Genomic DNA, 15,349 nt, shown 5'->3' with positions numbered 1-15,349 from the left:
GAGTAATTACTGGTCCTCTGACCACTCAAAATATAATTCCCCGTCGTTTTGTTTGGGCCACCTTCCTCCTCCTCCTCTGCATTCAGACTCCGCCCATGGCCCCGCCTTCAGGACCTGGTCCCGCCCACGCTCCTGACGTCGATTTTCCAGGCCGCTGAATTGAACTGGCCAATCGAAAGCCGCAGAAACTGCTTGTGCTCCATTAAGCCCCGCCCCATGAGTAGATGCGTGGCGAGGGCCATGGGGCCGGGCGGATGCGCGGCACGGCGGGTGTGGACGCTGCTGTGGCGCAGGGCCCTTTCCCCGGGAGCCGGGTCCGCGGTGAGCGAGGGACCCCAGATTCGGCTGCTGACCTCGGGTCGGCCTTCAGCGGGACCAGCGCTCAGCCGGGCCTGCTTGACTCCGTATCGTGCGCGCGGCCTGCACAGCGGGCCTGGCCTGGAGGAGCGAGAAGAGGGGGCAGCCGACGAGGGGCGCCCCGAATCCGGCATTGCAGGTACGGGACGTGGAGGAGGGCGGCGGCGCCTTCCCCCAGGCAGCCCGTAGCCTGGTCCCAGCCGAGGAGGCTCTGAGTTCCCCTCTTGATGTATTTCTCATGGAGTCACGAAACTTCTGATCCAGAGCTGGAAGGGACTTCACAGATTTTGGTCGCCAACTGTGAAGATGAACTGACGTTTCCAAAACCCAGGCGTCCGAACGGCCACGCTGTCCTCATCCCCCTTCAAACTCTTCCTAGGCTCCCGAGACTTGTCGAGTGTCGGGGCGTGAGGATTCTGGGGAAGAGCCAGGGGCTGGGGGCGAAGGGGTGTGTAGGAAGCGCTAAAGGAGACGGGCTAATTTAGGTCCTCTAATCAAGTTTTTAGAAACTTGAGAGGTGGCAAATAGATGACACGTGCAGAAGGATAGTGTCTGCGAGGGAGAGCTGTTGGTGAACTAGCCATTGGGAGTCCGTTTAGGAACGTCAGGGCTGTACATTCACAGGCTTTAATATTCAAGATGAAAAACAGACTATCTCACTCTCCACAGAAAAAGGAAAGACGTTTCCACAGATAATAGTTGTTCCATAACCTAAATGGCTTTGTAAGAAAAACCTGAGGGTTTAAAATGAGAATTGCTATTAAAATTTTAACCCTCTCTTTGGTTGATCTGGAGCCACCCGCTTACTCGGTGAGGACTAAGTTTCTTCATCTCTCAAGTGAAGATTGTGGAGGAGGTACTATGTCAGAGCCTTTCCAGCTCCCAGTTTTCGTTCTGTGACCCTTTATGTCTGGGATTTAATTTGATACGCCCCAGCATACCACCACCTCCCCAACTTCTGTTTGTCTGTCTTTGTACAGCAGTTCTGTGTTTGAGGTATATTGCCGGTTTCCTCCAGGACTAGTGAACAGACAGTCGTTTGTTGCTGATGTGTGGTTCTGCTTGGGCACGGTGATGGCAAAGGACGTGTGGTGGCTCAGTAACCTGAGCGCACTTCCTATAAAAGTTGAGCTGTGCTATATAAAACCACTGGCCAAGTTCAACTTCCAGGAGACCTGGGCACTGTCTTCTTTCAGAACATTTTTAGATCTAAGTACCCTCACGGAGGAGCAGTTTCACTGTCAGTTGCCTGTATCTCTGGGTGCATACAGGGTCTCCTATTTGGCACCTGACACAAGCAAATCTTTGTGTATTTCAGGTCATGCTGGTCTCCAGTTTGACATCGATATGCTGGTTTCACTTCTGAGGCAAGAAAATGCAAGAGACATTTGTGTGATCAAGGTCCCTCCAGAAATGAAATACACAGATTACTTTGTGATTGGCAGTGGGACTTCTACCCGACATTTACACGCCATGGCTTACTACATAGTGAAAATGGTAGGGTGCCCTGTTTTCTCTTTAGAGCCGTTGACTGAATAGTGTCAGAGCATCAGGCTGAGGAGCAATACTCGAAAAGTAAACGCATCATATGAGATTATATAAGCCCAAATTTTCAGAATTTGTGTTTTATGTTCTTTGATAGTGAAACTTATGGGGACAAATATTCATCCCTAGTGAGTCAGGATAGTTCTAATTCTTTTTTTTTAATGACAAATAGTGTTTATTTATTTATTGTTATTATTAGTTTCAGGTGTACAAAACAACGTAATTGACATTTACACCCATCACAAAGTGATAACCCCCCAGTCTACTACCCCTCTGACATTGTATGTGGCTGTTACAATTCCATTGACAATATTTCCTATGCTGTACTCCACATCCCGTGACCATATATATGTATATGTATATATGTATTTATAGTTGACACTCAGTATTCTTCAGCATCAGGTGTACAGCGTAGTGGTCAGACATCTACACCGTCCATGAAGTGGTCTCCCTAATAAGACAAGTGCCCATCTGACACCCTACAAAATCTTTATAGCGTAATTGATTATATTCCCCAGACTGTCTTTCATTTCCCCAAGGCAATATTTTGACTACTTATTTGTACTTTCTAATCCCTTTACCTTCTCCCCCATCCCCGCCCCCCTCCCATCTAGCAACCATTAGTTTCGTTGTTGTTTTTCCTTATATCTCTGAGTCTATTTCCGTTTTGTTTGTTTGTTGATTCTGTTCCTTAGATTCTACATGTAAGTGAAATCACACGGTATTTATCTTTCTCTGACTTATTTCACTTAGCATGCCTTCTAGGTCCGTCCATGTTGTAGCAAATGGTAAGATTTTGTTCTTTTATAGCTAAGTAATATTCCATTTTATATATATATGTATATATACACACACACACACAGACATACACATATGTATATACACCACATCTTTATCCAATCGTCTCATCAATGGACACCTAGGTTGCTTATATATCTTGGCTATTTTAAATATTGCTGCAGTGAACGTAGGGGTGCATATGCCTTTTTGAATTAGTGTTTTTGATTTCTTCAGATAAATACTCAGAAGTGGGATTGCTGGCTCATATGATACTTCTGTTTTTAATTTTAAGGAATCTCCATACTGTTTTCCATAGTGGCTGCACCAGTTTACAATCCCACCAAGAGTGCACAGGGGTTCCCTTTTCTCCACATCTTCACCACCACTTGTTGTTTGTTGTCTTTTTAGCCATTCTGACACGTGAGGTGACATCTCATTGTGGTTTTGATTTGTATTTCCCTGATGATTAATGATGTTGAGCATCTTTTCATGTGTCTGTCGGCCATCTGTCCTCTGTGGAGAAATGTCTATTTAAGTCTTCTGCCCATTTTTTAATCAGATTTTTTTTTTTGATGTTGAGTTGTACAAGTATGAGGTCTTTTATATGTTTTGAATATTAACCCCTTGTTGGATGTATCATTTGCAACTATCTTCTCCTATTCAGTGGGTTGTCTTTTCGTTTGTTGATAGTTTCCCTCAAGGTGCAAAAACTTTTTAGATTGATGTAGTCCCTTTTATTTGTCTTTGACCTAGAAGGCATATCCAAAAAAAAAAAAAAAAATTGCTAAGGCCAATGTCAGAGTTTATTGCCTATGATTTCTTCTAGGAGTTTTAGGATTTCAGGTTTTACATTTAAGTCTAATCCATTTTGAGTTTATTTTTATATGTGATCTAAGAAAGTGGTCCAGTTTCATTTGTTTGCATGTGTGCCCTGTTTTCCCAGCACTATTTATTGAAGAGACTCTCTTCAACCCATTGTATATTCTTGCCTCCTTTGTCATAGATTAATTGGCCACATAAGCACGGTTTCTAGGCACTCTATTCTGTTTCACTGATTTACGTGTCTGTTTTTGTGTAAGTACCATACTGTTTTGGAGCTTTGAAATTAGTGACCATGGTGCCTCCAACTTTGTTCTTTCTCAAAATTGCGTTGACTCTCGGGGGTATTTTGTGGTTCTATATAAATTTTAGGATTATTCTAGTTCTGTAAAAAATGTCATTGATATTTTGATAGGGATTTCATTGAATCATAGTAGATTGCTTTGGGTAAATATGGACAGTTTATCGATATTAATTCTTCCAGTCCATAAGCATGGTACATCCTTCCATTTATTTATGTCTTCAGTTTCTCTCTTCAGTGTCTTACAGTTCTGAGTACAGGTCTATTACCTCCTTGGTTAAATTTATTCCTAGGTATTTTATTCTTTTGGGTGCAATTGTAAATGGGATTGTTTTCTTAATTTTGTGTTTGATAGTTCATTAGTGTATAAAAACACAACAGGTTTCTGAATATTAATTTTGTATCCTGCATCTTTATCAAATTCATTTATTCTAATACTTTTTGTGGACTCCTTAGGGTTTTCTATAAATAGTATCATATCATCTGCAAATAGTGACTGTTTTATTTCTTTACAATTTGGATGCCTTTTATTTCTGTTTCTTGTCTGATTGCTGTGGCTAGAACTTCCAATCCTGTTTTGAATAAAAGTGGTGAGAGTGGGCCTGCTTGTCCACTTAGATAAAAACCTTTCAGCTTTTCACCACTGAGAATTATTCAGCTGTGGGTTTGTCCTACGTGGCCTTTATAATGTTGAAATATGTTTCCTCTATACTCACTTTGCTTATTGATTTTATCATAAATGGATGTTGAATTTTGTCAAATGCTTTTTGTGCATCTATTGATATGATCATACGATTTTTATATTTCATTTTGTTTATGAGGTGTGTCTCGTTGATTGCAGATACTGAACCAACCTTGCATCCCTAGAATAAGTCTCCCTTGATCGTGGTGAATGATCTTTTTAATGTATTGCTCAATTAGGTTTGCTAATATTTTGCTGAGGATTTTTGTATCTATGTTCATCAGGGAATTGGCCTTTAATTTTCTTTTTGTAGTGTCTTTATCGGGGTGTGGTATCAGGGTAATGCTTGCCTTATAGAATGAGTTTGGGAGCTTTCCCTTTTTTATTTTTTGGGACAGTTTTGAGGATAAGTATTGCCATTGAGTATGATAATAGCTGTGGGCTTTTCATATATGGCCTTTATCTTAGTTTGTTTTTATTTTTAGTTTCTTGAGTGCTTGTATAATGAAAGGATATTGAATTTTGTCAAATGCTTTTTCTGCATAAATTTGAAAAGATCCCATGGTTTTTGTTAATGTGGCTTATTACATTGATTTCATATGGAACCATCCTTACATTCTAGGAATAAAGCCCACTTGGTTGTGGTGTGTGTGTGTGTGGTTGTGTGTGTGTGTGTGTGTATGAAACTTTTATGCTGTTGAATTGGTTTGCTAGTATTTTGTTGTGGATTTTTGCATCGGTATTCAAGGATATTGGTCTGTAGTTTTCTTATGGTGTCTTTGGATAGTCTCATAGAATGACTTAGTGTTTCCTCCTCTTGAATTTTTTTGGAATTGTTTGAGAAGAATTTGTGTTAGCTTTTGTTTAAATATTTGGTAGACTTCAGTGAAGCCATCTGGTCCAGAGCGTTTCTTTGTTGGGAGATTTTGTCCCCTATGTTCCCCTATTTTTATTTTTATTTTTTTTAAAAAATTTTATTGGGGAAGGGGAACAGGACTTTATTGGGGAACAGTGTGTACTTCCAGGCCTTTTTTCCAAGTCAAGTTGTTGTCCTTTCAATCTTAGTTGTGGAGGGTGCCGTTCAGCTTCAAGTTGTTGTCCTTTCAGTCTTAGTTGTGGAGGGCGCAGCTCAGCTCCAGGTCCAGTTGCCGTTTTCTAGTTGCAGGGGGCGGAGCCCACCATCCCTTGAGGGAGTCGAGGAATCGAACTGGCAACCTTGTGGTTGAGAGCCCACTGGCCCATGTGGGAATCGAACCGGCAGCCTTCGGAGTTAGGAGCATGGAGCTCTGACCGCCTGAGCCACCGGGCCAGCCCTGTTCCCCTATTTTTAAATTGAAGTATGACTGTGTTGAGAGGTTTTTGATCACTGATTCAATCCTGTTACTATTCCTGAATGTCTATTCAGACTTTCTATTTCTTCATGATTCAGTCTTGTGTTTCTAGAAATTTGTTCATTTTATCTAGGTTATCCAATTTATTGGTGTGCAGTCATTCATAGATTTTTATAATCCTTTTTCTCTAAAATTGATAGTAATGTCTCCTTGCTTGTTTCTGATTTTAGTTTTTTATTTTTTTTCTTAGTCAATCTAGCTCAACATTTGTCAACTTTATTGATCATTTTCAAGAACCATATCTTGGTTTCATTGATTTTTCCCTTTTGTTTTTCTCTGATCATTGTTTCTTTCTTTCTGCTAGCTTTAATTGGTTCTTCATTTCCTAGTTCTTTAAAGGTATAAGTTTAAGTTTTTGATTTGGGAACTTTTCTCCATGTAAGTATTTATAGCTATAAATTTCCCTCTTAGTATTGTTTTCACTGTATCCCATAAGTTTTGGTATGTTGTGTTTTTATTTCAATTGTCTCAAGATGTTTTCTAATTTCCCTTATGACTTATTTTTTAACTCATTGGTTTTCTTAAGTGTTTTTTGTGCATATTTGTGGATTTTCTACTGTTTTTTTTTTCCTGTTGATTTCTAGTTTCTTTTCATTGTGATCAGAAAATATATTTTATATGATTTCAGACTTTTTAGATTAAGACTTTTTTTGTGGCCTAACATATCATCTATCCTGGAGAGTGTTCCGTATGTGTTCTGTTGTTGGGTGGAATGTTCTGATGATGTCTGTCCAGTCCAACTGCTCTGTAGTGTTGTTCCAGTCTCCTATTTCATTACTGATCTTCTGTCTAGTTGTTCTATCCATTATTGAAAATGGGGTACTGAGTCTCTTATATTACTGTGTTGCCATGTATTTCTTCCTTCAATTCTGTCAGTGTTTCATGTTTAGAATCTGATTTTTGATGCCTATGTTTATAGTGTGGAATGAGTAAGGTAGGTCCCAAATTAAGTCCAAGAAAAAAACCTTCAGACCCTCAGAGCAACTTCCCCTATCCCTTCTCCCTTTAATATATGGCCTGCCTTTTTTCAGTACAAATTCCTGAAACGTAAAAGTGAGCCTCATGTGAAGATCGAAGGAAAAGACACTGATGACTGGCTCTGCGTGGACTTTGGTAAGTGATTTGGGCACATTTTACATATTTGGTATTGAACTAATCTTGAACTATTTTTAGTTACAAAAGGATTGAGATTAAATTGTTGAGTTTTTCCATGTAAAAATTTTGAAATTTGTTTCATTATAACCCAGGTGGTCTTATTCACATGTGAAATGATCACCAGCCTTGTACATATATAGTCATACAGGCCAGAAAGGAAGAATAGGGTGGGTAACATGGTAGATATGGGAGAGATCTCCTTAATGGTGGTGGAAGGCTTGGGGTACATGTAACCTTGGCCTTAGACAACTCAGCCGAGGTGGAGGAGAAAGGCACTCCAGGCACAGTACTGGAAGTTTGAAAAGACCTAACAAATTTGAGTATGAAAAAAAGTATTTACCCACAACATACTTACTACAAAGAGAAACACAGTAACTGTCAAGAACTATGAAGGGTCTGAGATGTCATCTTATTTGTAAACTAACAGGTCAGCTGACCAGTTTCATGGATATTGGTAAAGACTCAAGACTATTGCAGGGTGAGAGATGCAGGACGGTTTATTGCTCACAGCAGTAACTAACCAACAGCAGCATTTTTGCATTAGGTTCCCTGAGCCCTGGTTTCTATAGAGAAACACAGGGCCTGCACACACAGGTCTAAGAGAGGAACCCCGAGAATAGGGTATCCACAGCTTTTATAATGCGCAGGAAGCAGATCTGCATTTGTTCTGGCTATTCCCCAACTGTGAAAATAAAAAACGTCCTTGATTGAAAACCACTGCTGTAAGCAACCTGCCCTCAGCTCCAGAGACAGTGTCAGACTGTTTGCCATCCAAACATCCTTAAGGCAGTCCAGAAGGAAAGGCAGCCAGTGCTGTGGTCACAGGATGTGCGGACATGTGACACATCTGGAGAACTGTTTCCCAAGAGAAACTTGACAGACCTCACCTTTAGCCGCTTGAAGAAAGTTACCACTTGAATAATGTTACATATTGACGTCATGTATGATGAACTGAGAAAAAGGCACAGCAGCACTTTCGTGGTATTTTGCTGAATGGGATCTACAGTTTGTGTTTCTAACAAGCTCCCAGTCGATGCTCATCTGTGGTCCACACTTTGAGAAACCACAGCTCCAGTTCCTGTAGTTCTGCTGTGAATAATAAACTGTCACAGAGGGTTGGGCGGTCCCAAGAACAGCAGCAAAAGAACTGCTTCCTCATTGTAATTCTTATGTTTGACAGGCAGCATGGTGATTCATTTGATGCTTCCAGAAACCAGAGAAACATATGAACTAGAGAAATTATGGACCCTACGTTCTTATGATGACCAGTTAGCTCAGATAGCACCTGAGACATTACCTGAAGACTTCATTCTTGGCATAGAAGATGACACTTCATCCCAGACTTCAGTGGAGTTCAAATGTGAATAAAATGATAGTTTTAGTCATTTCAGAGTGGGATTGAGTCACTTCTCAAAAACATAGCTCCTAAACCCCACCCAGTTGGGTAAGTTGTCAAAGCAAGTCTTATTTCTCTGTGGGCACTCTGCTCCCTGACATTCGGCTGTGGAGACTGTAGGTAAATGAGCGTCAACGACCATTCTGATGTGTTGTCTTTATTCCTGAGGTCCCAGCAGGATTTCCTGGCGTTATCACTGACTGGTCCCTGTGCTTCACTTGAACTCTCTGCTCAGATTTTAATTAATTTTGCTTAAGTGTAAATCTTATTCTGTGGAATGACATAGTCAAAAATTTTTAAATAAAACAAAAATCACATAAGTACCCCACTCACTCCTCCTATGACTTAAAGCCTCTAGTTCTTAGTTCACATGCAACAGTGTTACCAAGGCTCAAGTTAAGTACCATGTAATGGAGAAAATAATTGACCAGTAGATACTGGTGCTTAACTTGAGATTTAGTAACATCGTGTCAAAGTCTGTGTAAGTTTATAATTTGACCAAATTTAGAATTCACATTTATTTGAAAAGCCAAAAATAAAACATTCTACACACCAAGCTGCACCTAATGATGAAAAACTTTATTCTGCATCAAGGTGTCTGGAAAATGAAGCTGCATTTGGGGCACATTACAGATGACGAATGATCCGTATGCGGTGAGTACAAACTCAGTTACAGAATTATTTCCTAGCTATTACCAGATACTCCGTTACCAATGCTTAATTGAAAGTAAAACATGATTTGCCAACACTAAAAGGCTAGAAGTGAGATATGACAGAATTTAAACCAGCAGAAATAAATGCAGCACCTATCTGTATTTAAACAAACAAACAAACACCAAATAGTGGAAAAATCAAATACTGAGGAAGAGCTCTGGCCTTAAGCACATCTCACCTAAAAACCAACTAGAAAACCAGTCCATGTTTTTTTTTTTAGCATTTCACTGTATGGAAAAAAAATTATGAATGCTAGATGAATTCAGTGACAAAAAGGGCACTTTTTGGCTAAAACTACAAAATAAACTTGTTTTCTGAAAACATTTAGGAAAACATTTCAAGTCATTTTCAAAATGTCTGATATGCAGATCATCAGAAAAGTTTACCTAGGCTGTAGAAATTCATCTTGAAATACAAATGAGGCAAAAATGATTTTTAAGGGGTTATTATATGTCCTTCAGATTCGTGTGACATGACGACTGTGATCATTTTATGAACAAAAGCAACACAAACAATTCTGAGAGCAGCGTGGCCTTGGAGACCACCCACACCCACATAATTGTACATACTGGGCTTTGCCATCAAGTTATGGATGGGCAAATTAGCTCAGTGTCAAAGGTCAAATGTCTTATCACCATCATTTGAATCATATTCCAAAAATTGTTTCCTTACAATAACTGGTTGCAGAGAATACAGAAATCCTGCTACATTTTTATGTAATATTTTAGGTGGCCTTTCATTTTTCTTGATTTATCATCATTTAAAAATCTTCAAAACAGCTTAGTGAGGCTCATGACAGCGCCTGCACACGCAGATGTAACCTTTGTAAACACTGTCACACCATCTGACTGCCCCATTGGGCTTCAGAAAAGCAATTCTTGTGGGGTCTGCTCAAAGCGTAGACCAACTGGTCCGAGGTGTCTGGGCAAACCCAGCATCCTAGGAGACAAGCTGAGGCTTGCTTTTTGCCGATCAGTTTAAAGTCCACAGGGCTGCATCTCTTCCTTGATGCACTTTCTTTAGGTAGTGATAGTCAAAAGCACAAAACATTTATGTATTCAATCACGTAGCCAAACAGAAAGAACCAAAGTCTCCTGAAGCCATTGAAACTAGCCATTCCCAAACCTGCAACCACTTCGCTGTCAGGACTACCAAACGTCTCCTACATAAACGAAAAAATGAATGGTATCGCTGCTCTCCAAACATAGGCACTGCTCCATGTCACTGAACGTTTATTGGATTTTCCAACTATTAACTGTCAAAAGCCTCAAAAAACCTGAAATTAATTTTCCAGCTTTACTGTCACCAGCCAGAAGTAAAATTTTTTTTCTGTTATTTGCCTGTTAGCTAATTAAATTTTAAGTTTATTTTTTAAAAAACAGTTGGATTTTTATCTTTATAAAGTATATAAAATTTTCAAAAAAAAAAAACCCCACAAAATTTTGCTTTCATTGCATTACTGAATACCTGAGGTAGTAGAGTAAAAATGCACGTTCAATACCCCTGCCAACACCATTCAGCACTTCCCTTAGGTTATTCGTGTTAGTGTTAGATAAAAATAAAACTGAACAGTTTTTCTGTGCTAACAGCTTAACATTTAAGTTCCTGTAATAATTCTATTCTGATCCAATTTTAACAATTGGACTTAGGAGCAATCTATTTTTACTTATTTGATGAATTTAGTGAATGCATCATTAAGCCAATTTCTGGCACTATGGGGGAATATTAAGAAAAATTAGAATATTTGTTACACTGAGAATACAACAAAAGGGAAGTGCAGAGCTCTTCTCTTTCCCTCCCTCCCCCCCTTATTTTTTTTCTTTTTAAAGCTGGGTGTCATACATTTCAGAGAGCATAAAGTATACATTCTCACAGAGACAGGAGTTCGAAAGTTGCCTGGTCCTCAGAAACAACTGGCTAGGTAAAAACTTGTGCATGTGATTCTGGATGGGGGTTCAGCGCCCGTCTGTTGGTTAAGCAATCTGTCTTTGGTTTGGCATCTGCCTCTGTGGTGGGCTGTTTCCTGAGCCTTTACTTCCGTCTTGACTGAGGTGGTCCACTCTGCAGAGCTTTCTGCTGCTGGTGCTGCTTTACCTGAGTCAGAATTTCCTGAATTTTTCTCTGGGCAACCTACAAAAGGAGAGAGCTTTGAAATTTCTACCTGATCAAAAGTTACTAAAAGTTGTTTTACTTTTCCATTTCAACAACTTCAAATAGAAATTTATTTGAAGATTAAAGATACACACTAATTAGTTCAGTTTGCTAGTAGTCTCTGAAATCTCCTGCTAACAGGGGGATTAAAAGTGTTTAGCACCAAACAACCTTAAGTATTTATATGGAGTGGGGGCACCCATCGGAAACTTGTTTCCACTTGACAAAGAAGCAGAAGAGCTTGCTTATCCTGTTCAAGCCCACTTGCCTGGCAAGCATAGAAGTGACCAGTTATTTTGACCACCACTTGATCATTCTCATCAGGCGTCTGGTCACGAGGGACAACAACTTCTGCACTTGACAAATTCTGGAGCTCATTCACCTGAAAAAGATAAATATAAATCATGTTGAGTTTTTTTTAAAAATCACTATTTCCTGAGCACTTACTTTTTTTTAAATCCCACTTTTCTGTGCCAAACACTATCTATGCTTTACAAATTTCATCCAATCCACTAATGATTCTATCAGGTTATGAATATTGTCCCCATTGCAAGATGATGAAAACTAAGGCTAAGCCAATGAAACTGACATGCCCAAAGTTACATAAGTGAATGGCAGAACCACATTCAAACCCTGAAAGTCTGATTCCAAAGGGTGGACTCTCAATCACTTCAAAATTGCAAACAGCTTTGAAAACAACTCAGACGTTACGTGTGTTAAAGACAAACTGGGAACCATTTGCTTTTTTCAGTCGTAGAGGTACAAGTTATAGAAATAAATGAAATGTTGAAAAATTTTCTTTTCACATCATTGTGCAGTAAAGAAAAGCTGAAGCTATATCAACAGGAAAATGCTGAATGCCCCTTACATGAATATGAGACAGTCCTCTCACAAGTGGTCTGAAGGACAGGCATGAGTGACACCGACACGCAGACGAGAGGAACAAAAGGCAGGCTTCTCCAAACCTTGGCCCAGACGGTCCTGCTTTTTATACATTAGCCCAACTTCAGGGACTTGGAACTCCTAAGTACCTTTCAATGCTCTCCCTTTCATACCACTGCACAGGTTTTGCTGAAGTACTTGCCGTTTTGCCTCCTTTTCCAATAACTCTGCCAGCAGCAAAGGATGGCACTCTGATATGAGCTTCAAGTTTCACCTCTTCTTTAGGACTAACAAAATTTTCTTCTTTAATTTTTCCATAAATTCTTCCCTGAGCCTATAGATGAGAACATATCCTGTCAGTGTCATTCATGTAGGAGACACAAAAGGTCCATTAACTTCAAAGATGGCCCAGATCCACTGGAATAACCGTTCCAGAGGCACATCTGCACTTGTTCGATCGTTGAAGATCACGTAAGACATGGAGAAGTTTTCTAGGGAGCCTGAGAAAAGGTTGACAGTAACAGCCACACATCACAGACAAAGTAATTGAGTGATTGATGAAAGAAGAATAAACCATGTTCTTCTGACAAGAACAGTTCAAGACAGTTAATTAGTAGTGATCCTAACTAAAAGTAAATCACTTTTATGGGCAGATGGCCACTTGCTCTCCAGTCCTGAAAGGTAAAACCTCTCCTACAGGCAATAAGAAAACAACTGTGTTTTTCTTGAGCAAAAGAGACTGGGGAAGAACTACAGAGCCAGCTGTGTCGGGCTCACAGGAAGCCCCGCTCGTGTCTAAATGGGCCAGTAAGAAACCTGCTGAAGGGAATATTTTCTTTTTTAAACACGTTTTTCCATCTTAGCCAGGTGGTTTCTACTTTGAATAATAAGGCTACAAAATCAAGTTAACATATACTTCTGATATTTGTAGTCAACACATTCTGTCACCTGCACACAACTAGAAGTTATACATAAGAAATCTCTCCTGTTATGGATACGAACATTAATTAGCTCAGCTATGCACCAAAGGGAAAAGAGGTCAGATTGGTTTGATCTAACAAGCTGCCAGTGCAAACCACAAAAACAAAAGTATCCAACACACTTTCATTGGTGTAGAAATGATGAGCTCATTTTAGGGGATTACAGGGAAAAATGCATCTTGGTATATATTCCATTCATCCTGAAAGTCTCACCACAGATGGAGCTGTTAGCACAAAGGACCCTGGGGAGATACATCGTTCTCCAAAACAAGCTCCTGAGAAAAAAATACAGGTTAGGTTTGCTATTCCTTAGGTCCCTAAAATAATTCATTTGGAATTCTCACTGATCACATACATGAGATACAAGTATTATAGCGTTTCGTAAGTGTTCCGTTTAAGACAACTGTGCAGCATGTGCACTGGAGAATACAGGGAAGCACACTTTGAATTCCCAGCATTCAAGCGCTGTAGGAATTGCAAGGTAGTCATTCCACTTATCAAATAGTAAGAGGCCAGCACCAAGAAGAAACAGTAATAACTGATGTTTGTATGTACCTTGTAAGATTTCACACTGAAAGTGACTGACCCTGTAGGGTCAGGATAGGAAATAATTTTGACATTTCTGATTTAGGACTGGAACTGCCCAGACCACAAGGCTGGTGGAGGGACTCAATTTCTTCACCTGAGTTTGAGCCCAGGCCACTCACACCTACATCTCAAAGCAACTAATCCTTTTGTTTCCTGTTCTTCCTATAAATGAAATGAAAAAAACCTTTGGATTTTTAGTGGAAAATGGCCCATAGAAAATAGAGGGCAAAGAAAGTGATGGTTTTAAAAAGGAGGAGATGGGGAGAGGTGTAGGCACGTGTCACCAGCCACATTTTTGAGCTAAAAGAACTAAGGCTTAAGGTTAAAGAGTCGTCCTGTTACGCAACTGCTACCCGGTAGGAACAAGACACGGGTTTTGGATATATAAGTTTCATTGGAATTCAGTAGTTGCTTTGACCTGTGACAGACAAGACACCCGCACTGATTTTTACGGGAGAAACCATATGCTCAGATACGTATTCGTGTATTTGAGCACTCGGCCCGGTCTTCGTCCGACTCCCGCACAGTCTGCTTAACCCCACCCCCAGCAAGCACATTTATATTGTGCTTCCTGTGTGTCGGGCATTATTCCAAGCACTTTATATATTGTTTAGGCCTTGTAGGTGCTCTTAACCCACATTTTACAGATGAGGAACCAGCCAGCGAAAGGTTAAGAAACTTGCCCAAGTTCACACCGCTGGTAAACAGGAGAGCTGGGATTTGAACCAGCAGCCTGGCTGCCAAGACTCTGTGCTTCATCACCGTGCTACAGCACTGCACTATAGTGAGGGGCGTTCCAGCCCCAAAGGCCCCCGGCCCCAATAAACGAGTGAGCAGTGGTTCACACCAGGACACATGCCACATGCCTCTAAAACTTGAGGATTAGAGTGATTGTGGCGAGACTATGGACAAGGGCAACAGTACATCCAAGGGGAAGATGGAGGGAGAGGGGGCATTTTAATTCAAGGTTAAGGCTTCTCAGGGACTAGAAGAAAAATCTGGGAACAAGTTCTCTGAAGCACATTACCCAGGCAGGTTTGTAAAATTTCAGCCTGAAGGTCTCACCTTCACATGAGAAGGAGGCACTGAGCCCATTTCTCTCTGGGAGATCGGTAAACCCAACGACCCTTACACAACTCTCGAAATTAAAACAAAGTCTTTGGGTTTATTGTTGAAATGTAATTTTGGGTGTGTTTCTACTTGGTTCTTAGTCTGACAAACATCCACTGAGAGATTCTTCCTACTGAGTATTAGATGCATTTAAGGGAGAAGCCAGGTTACGGAGTTCCTGGAAAGAAGGCGTCACTACTCTCCGCATCGGCTCGTTCCCTGTGTCCAGGCTCCAGAGCACCTACCTTGAACTGAGCCTCTGGTGGCCCGGTGATGATCACCATCCTCACTTTAGCATCTGGTGCTTCCGCTGGAGCAATCTGCAACAGACCCATCAGGGGGTTACGACATTTTCAGGTGCCACTAACAGAAATGCTACACAAACCAGCCAGACACGTGCACGTGACTTACTGACATGTAGAATGAAAGCCTTCTGGAAGGAAGTTACAAAGAGGCAGTGATTAATGTGGGTTCGTTAGGTACTGCTCCAGCCATCGA

At 40.5% G+C, this 15,349-nt stretch overlaps 2 protein-coding genes across 4 annotated transcripts in view; one reads left to right on the top strand and one right to left on the bottom strand.

The window, feature by feature from the left end:
* Positions 1 to 206: 206 nt before the first annotated feature.
* On the top strand, positions 207 to 15,102 carry MALSU1 (mitochondrial assembly of ribosomal large subunit 1). 2 transcript variants are annotated; one of them, XM_033088580.1, is made up of 6 exons: positions 207 to 496; positions 1,676 to 1,854; positions 6,907 to 6,988; positions 8,211 to 8,390; positions 9,021 to 9,080; positions 14,953 to 15,102. In XM_033088580.1, exons 1-5 carry the CDS (start codon positions 217 to 219, stop codon positions 9,068 to 9,070), a joined length of 771 nt encoding a protein of 256 aa, XP_032944471.1. In that variant the 5' UTR covers positions 207 to 216; the 3' UTR covers positions 9,071 to 9,080; positions 14,953 to 15,102. The 2 variants fall into 2 exon arrangements, with proteins under 2 accessions (XP_032944471.1, XP_032944472.1); XM_033088581.1 differs by lacking the exons at positions 9,021 to 9,080; positions 14,953 to 15,102 and having other exon boundaries at positions 8,211 to 8,746.
* IGF2BP3 (insulin like growth factor 2 mRNA binding protein 3) overlaps positions 9,066 to 15,349 on the bottom strand; it is a 113,415-nt gene continuing 107,131 nt past the window's right edge. Inside the window, exons 10-13 of one of the 2 annotated variants that reach the window (XM_033088579.1) lie at positions 15,097 to 15,171; positions 12,376 to 12,507; positions 11,560 to 11,673; positions 9,066 to 11,270 (exon numbers count right to left, since the gene is read on the bottom strand). In XM_033088579.1, the coding sequence (XP_032944470.1) occupies positions 11,172 to 11,270; positions 11,560 to 11,673; positions 12,376 to 12,507; positions 15,097 to 15,171 (420 nt within the window). In that variant the 3' untranslated portion in view covers positions 9,066 to 11,171. The remainder of the gene's footprint in view (positions 11,271 to 11,559; positions 11,674 to 12,375; positions 12,508 to 15,096; positions 15,172 to 15,349) is intronic. The other variant, XM_033088578.1, reaches the window with a different exon arrangement.

Source organism: Rhinolophus ferrumequinum, chromosome 20, assembly GCF_004115265.2.
Source record: "Rhinolophus ferrumequinum isolate MPI-CBG mRhiFer1 chromosome 20, mRhiFer1_v1.p, whole genome shotgun sequence".
Lineage (NCBI taxonomy): Eukaryota > Metazoa > Chordata > Mammalia > Chiroptera > Rhinolophidae > Rhinolophus > Rhinolophus ferrumequinum.
Note: the sequence above shows the minus strand (reverse complement) of the source record. Positions and strands in the feature narration are given on the sequence as shown.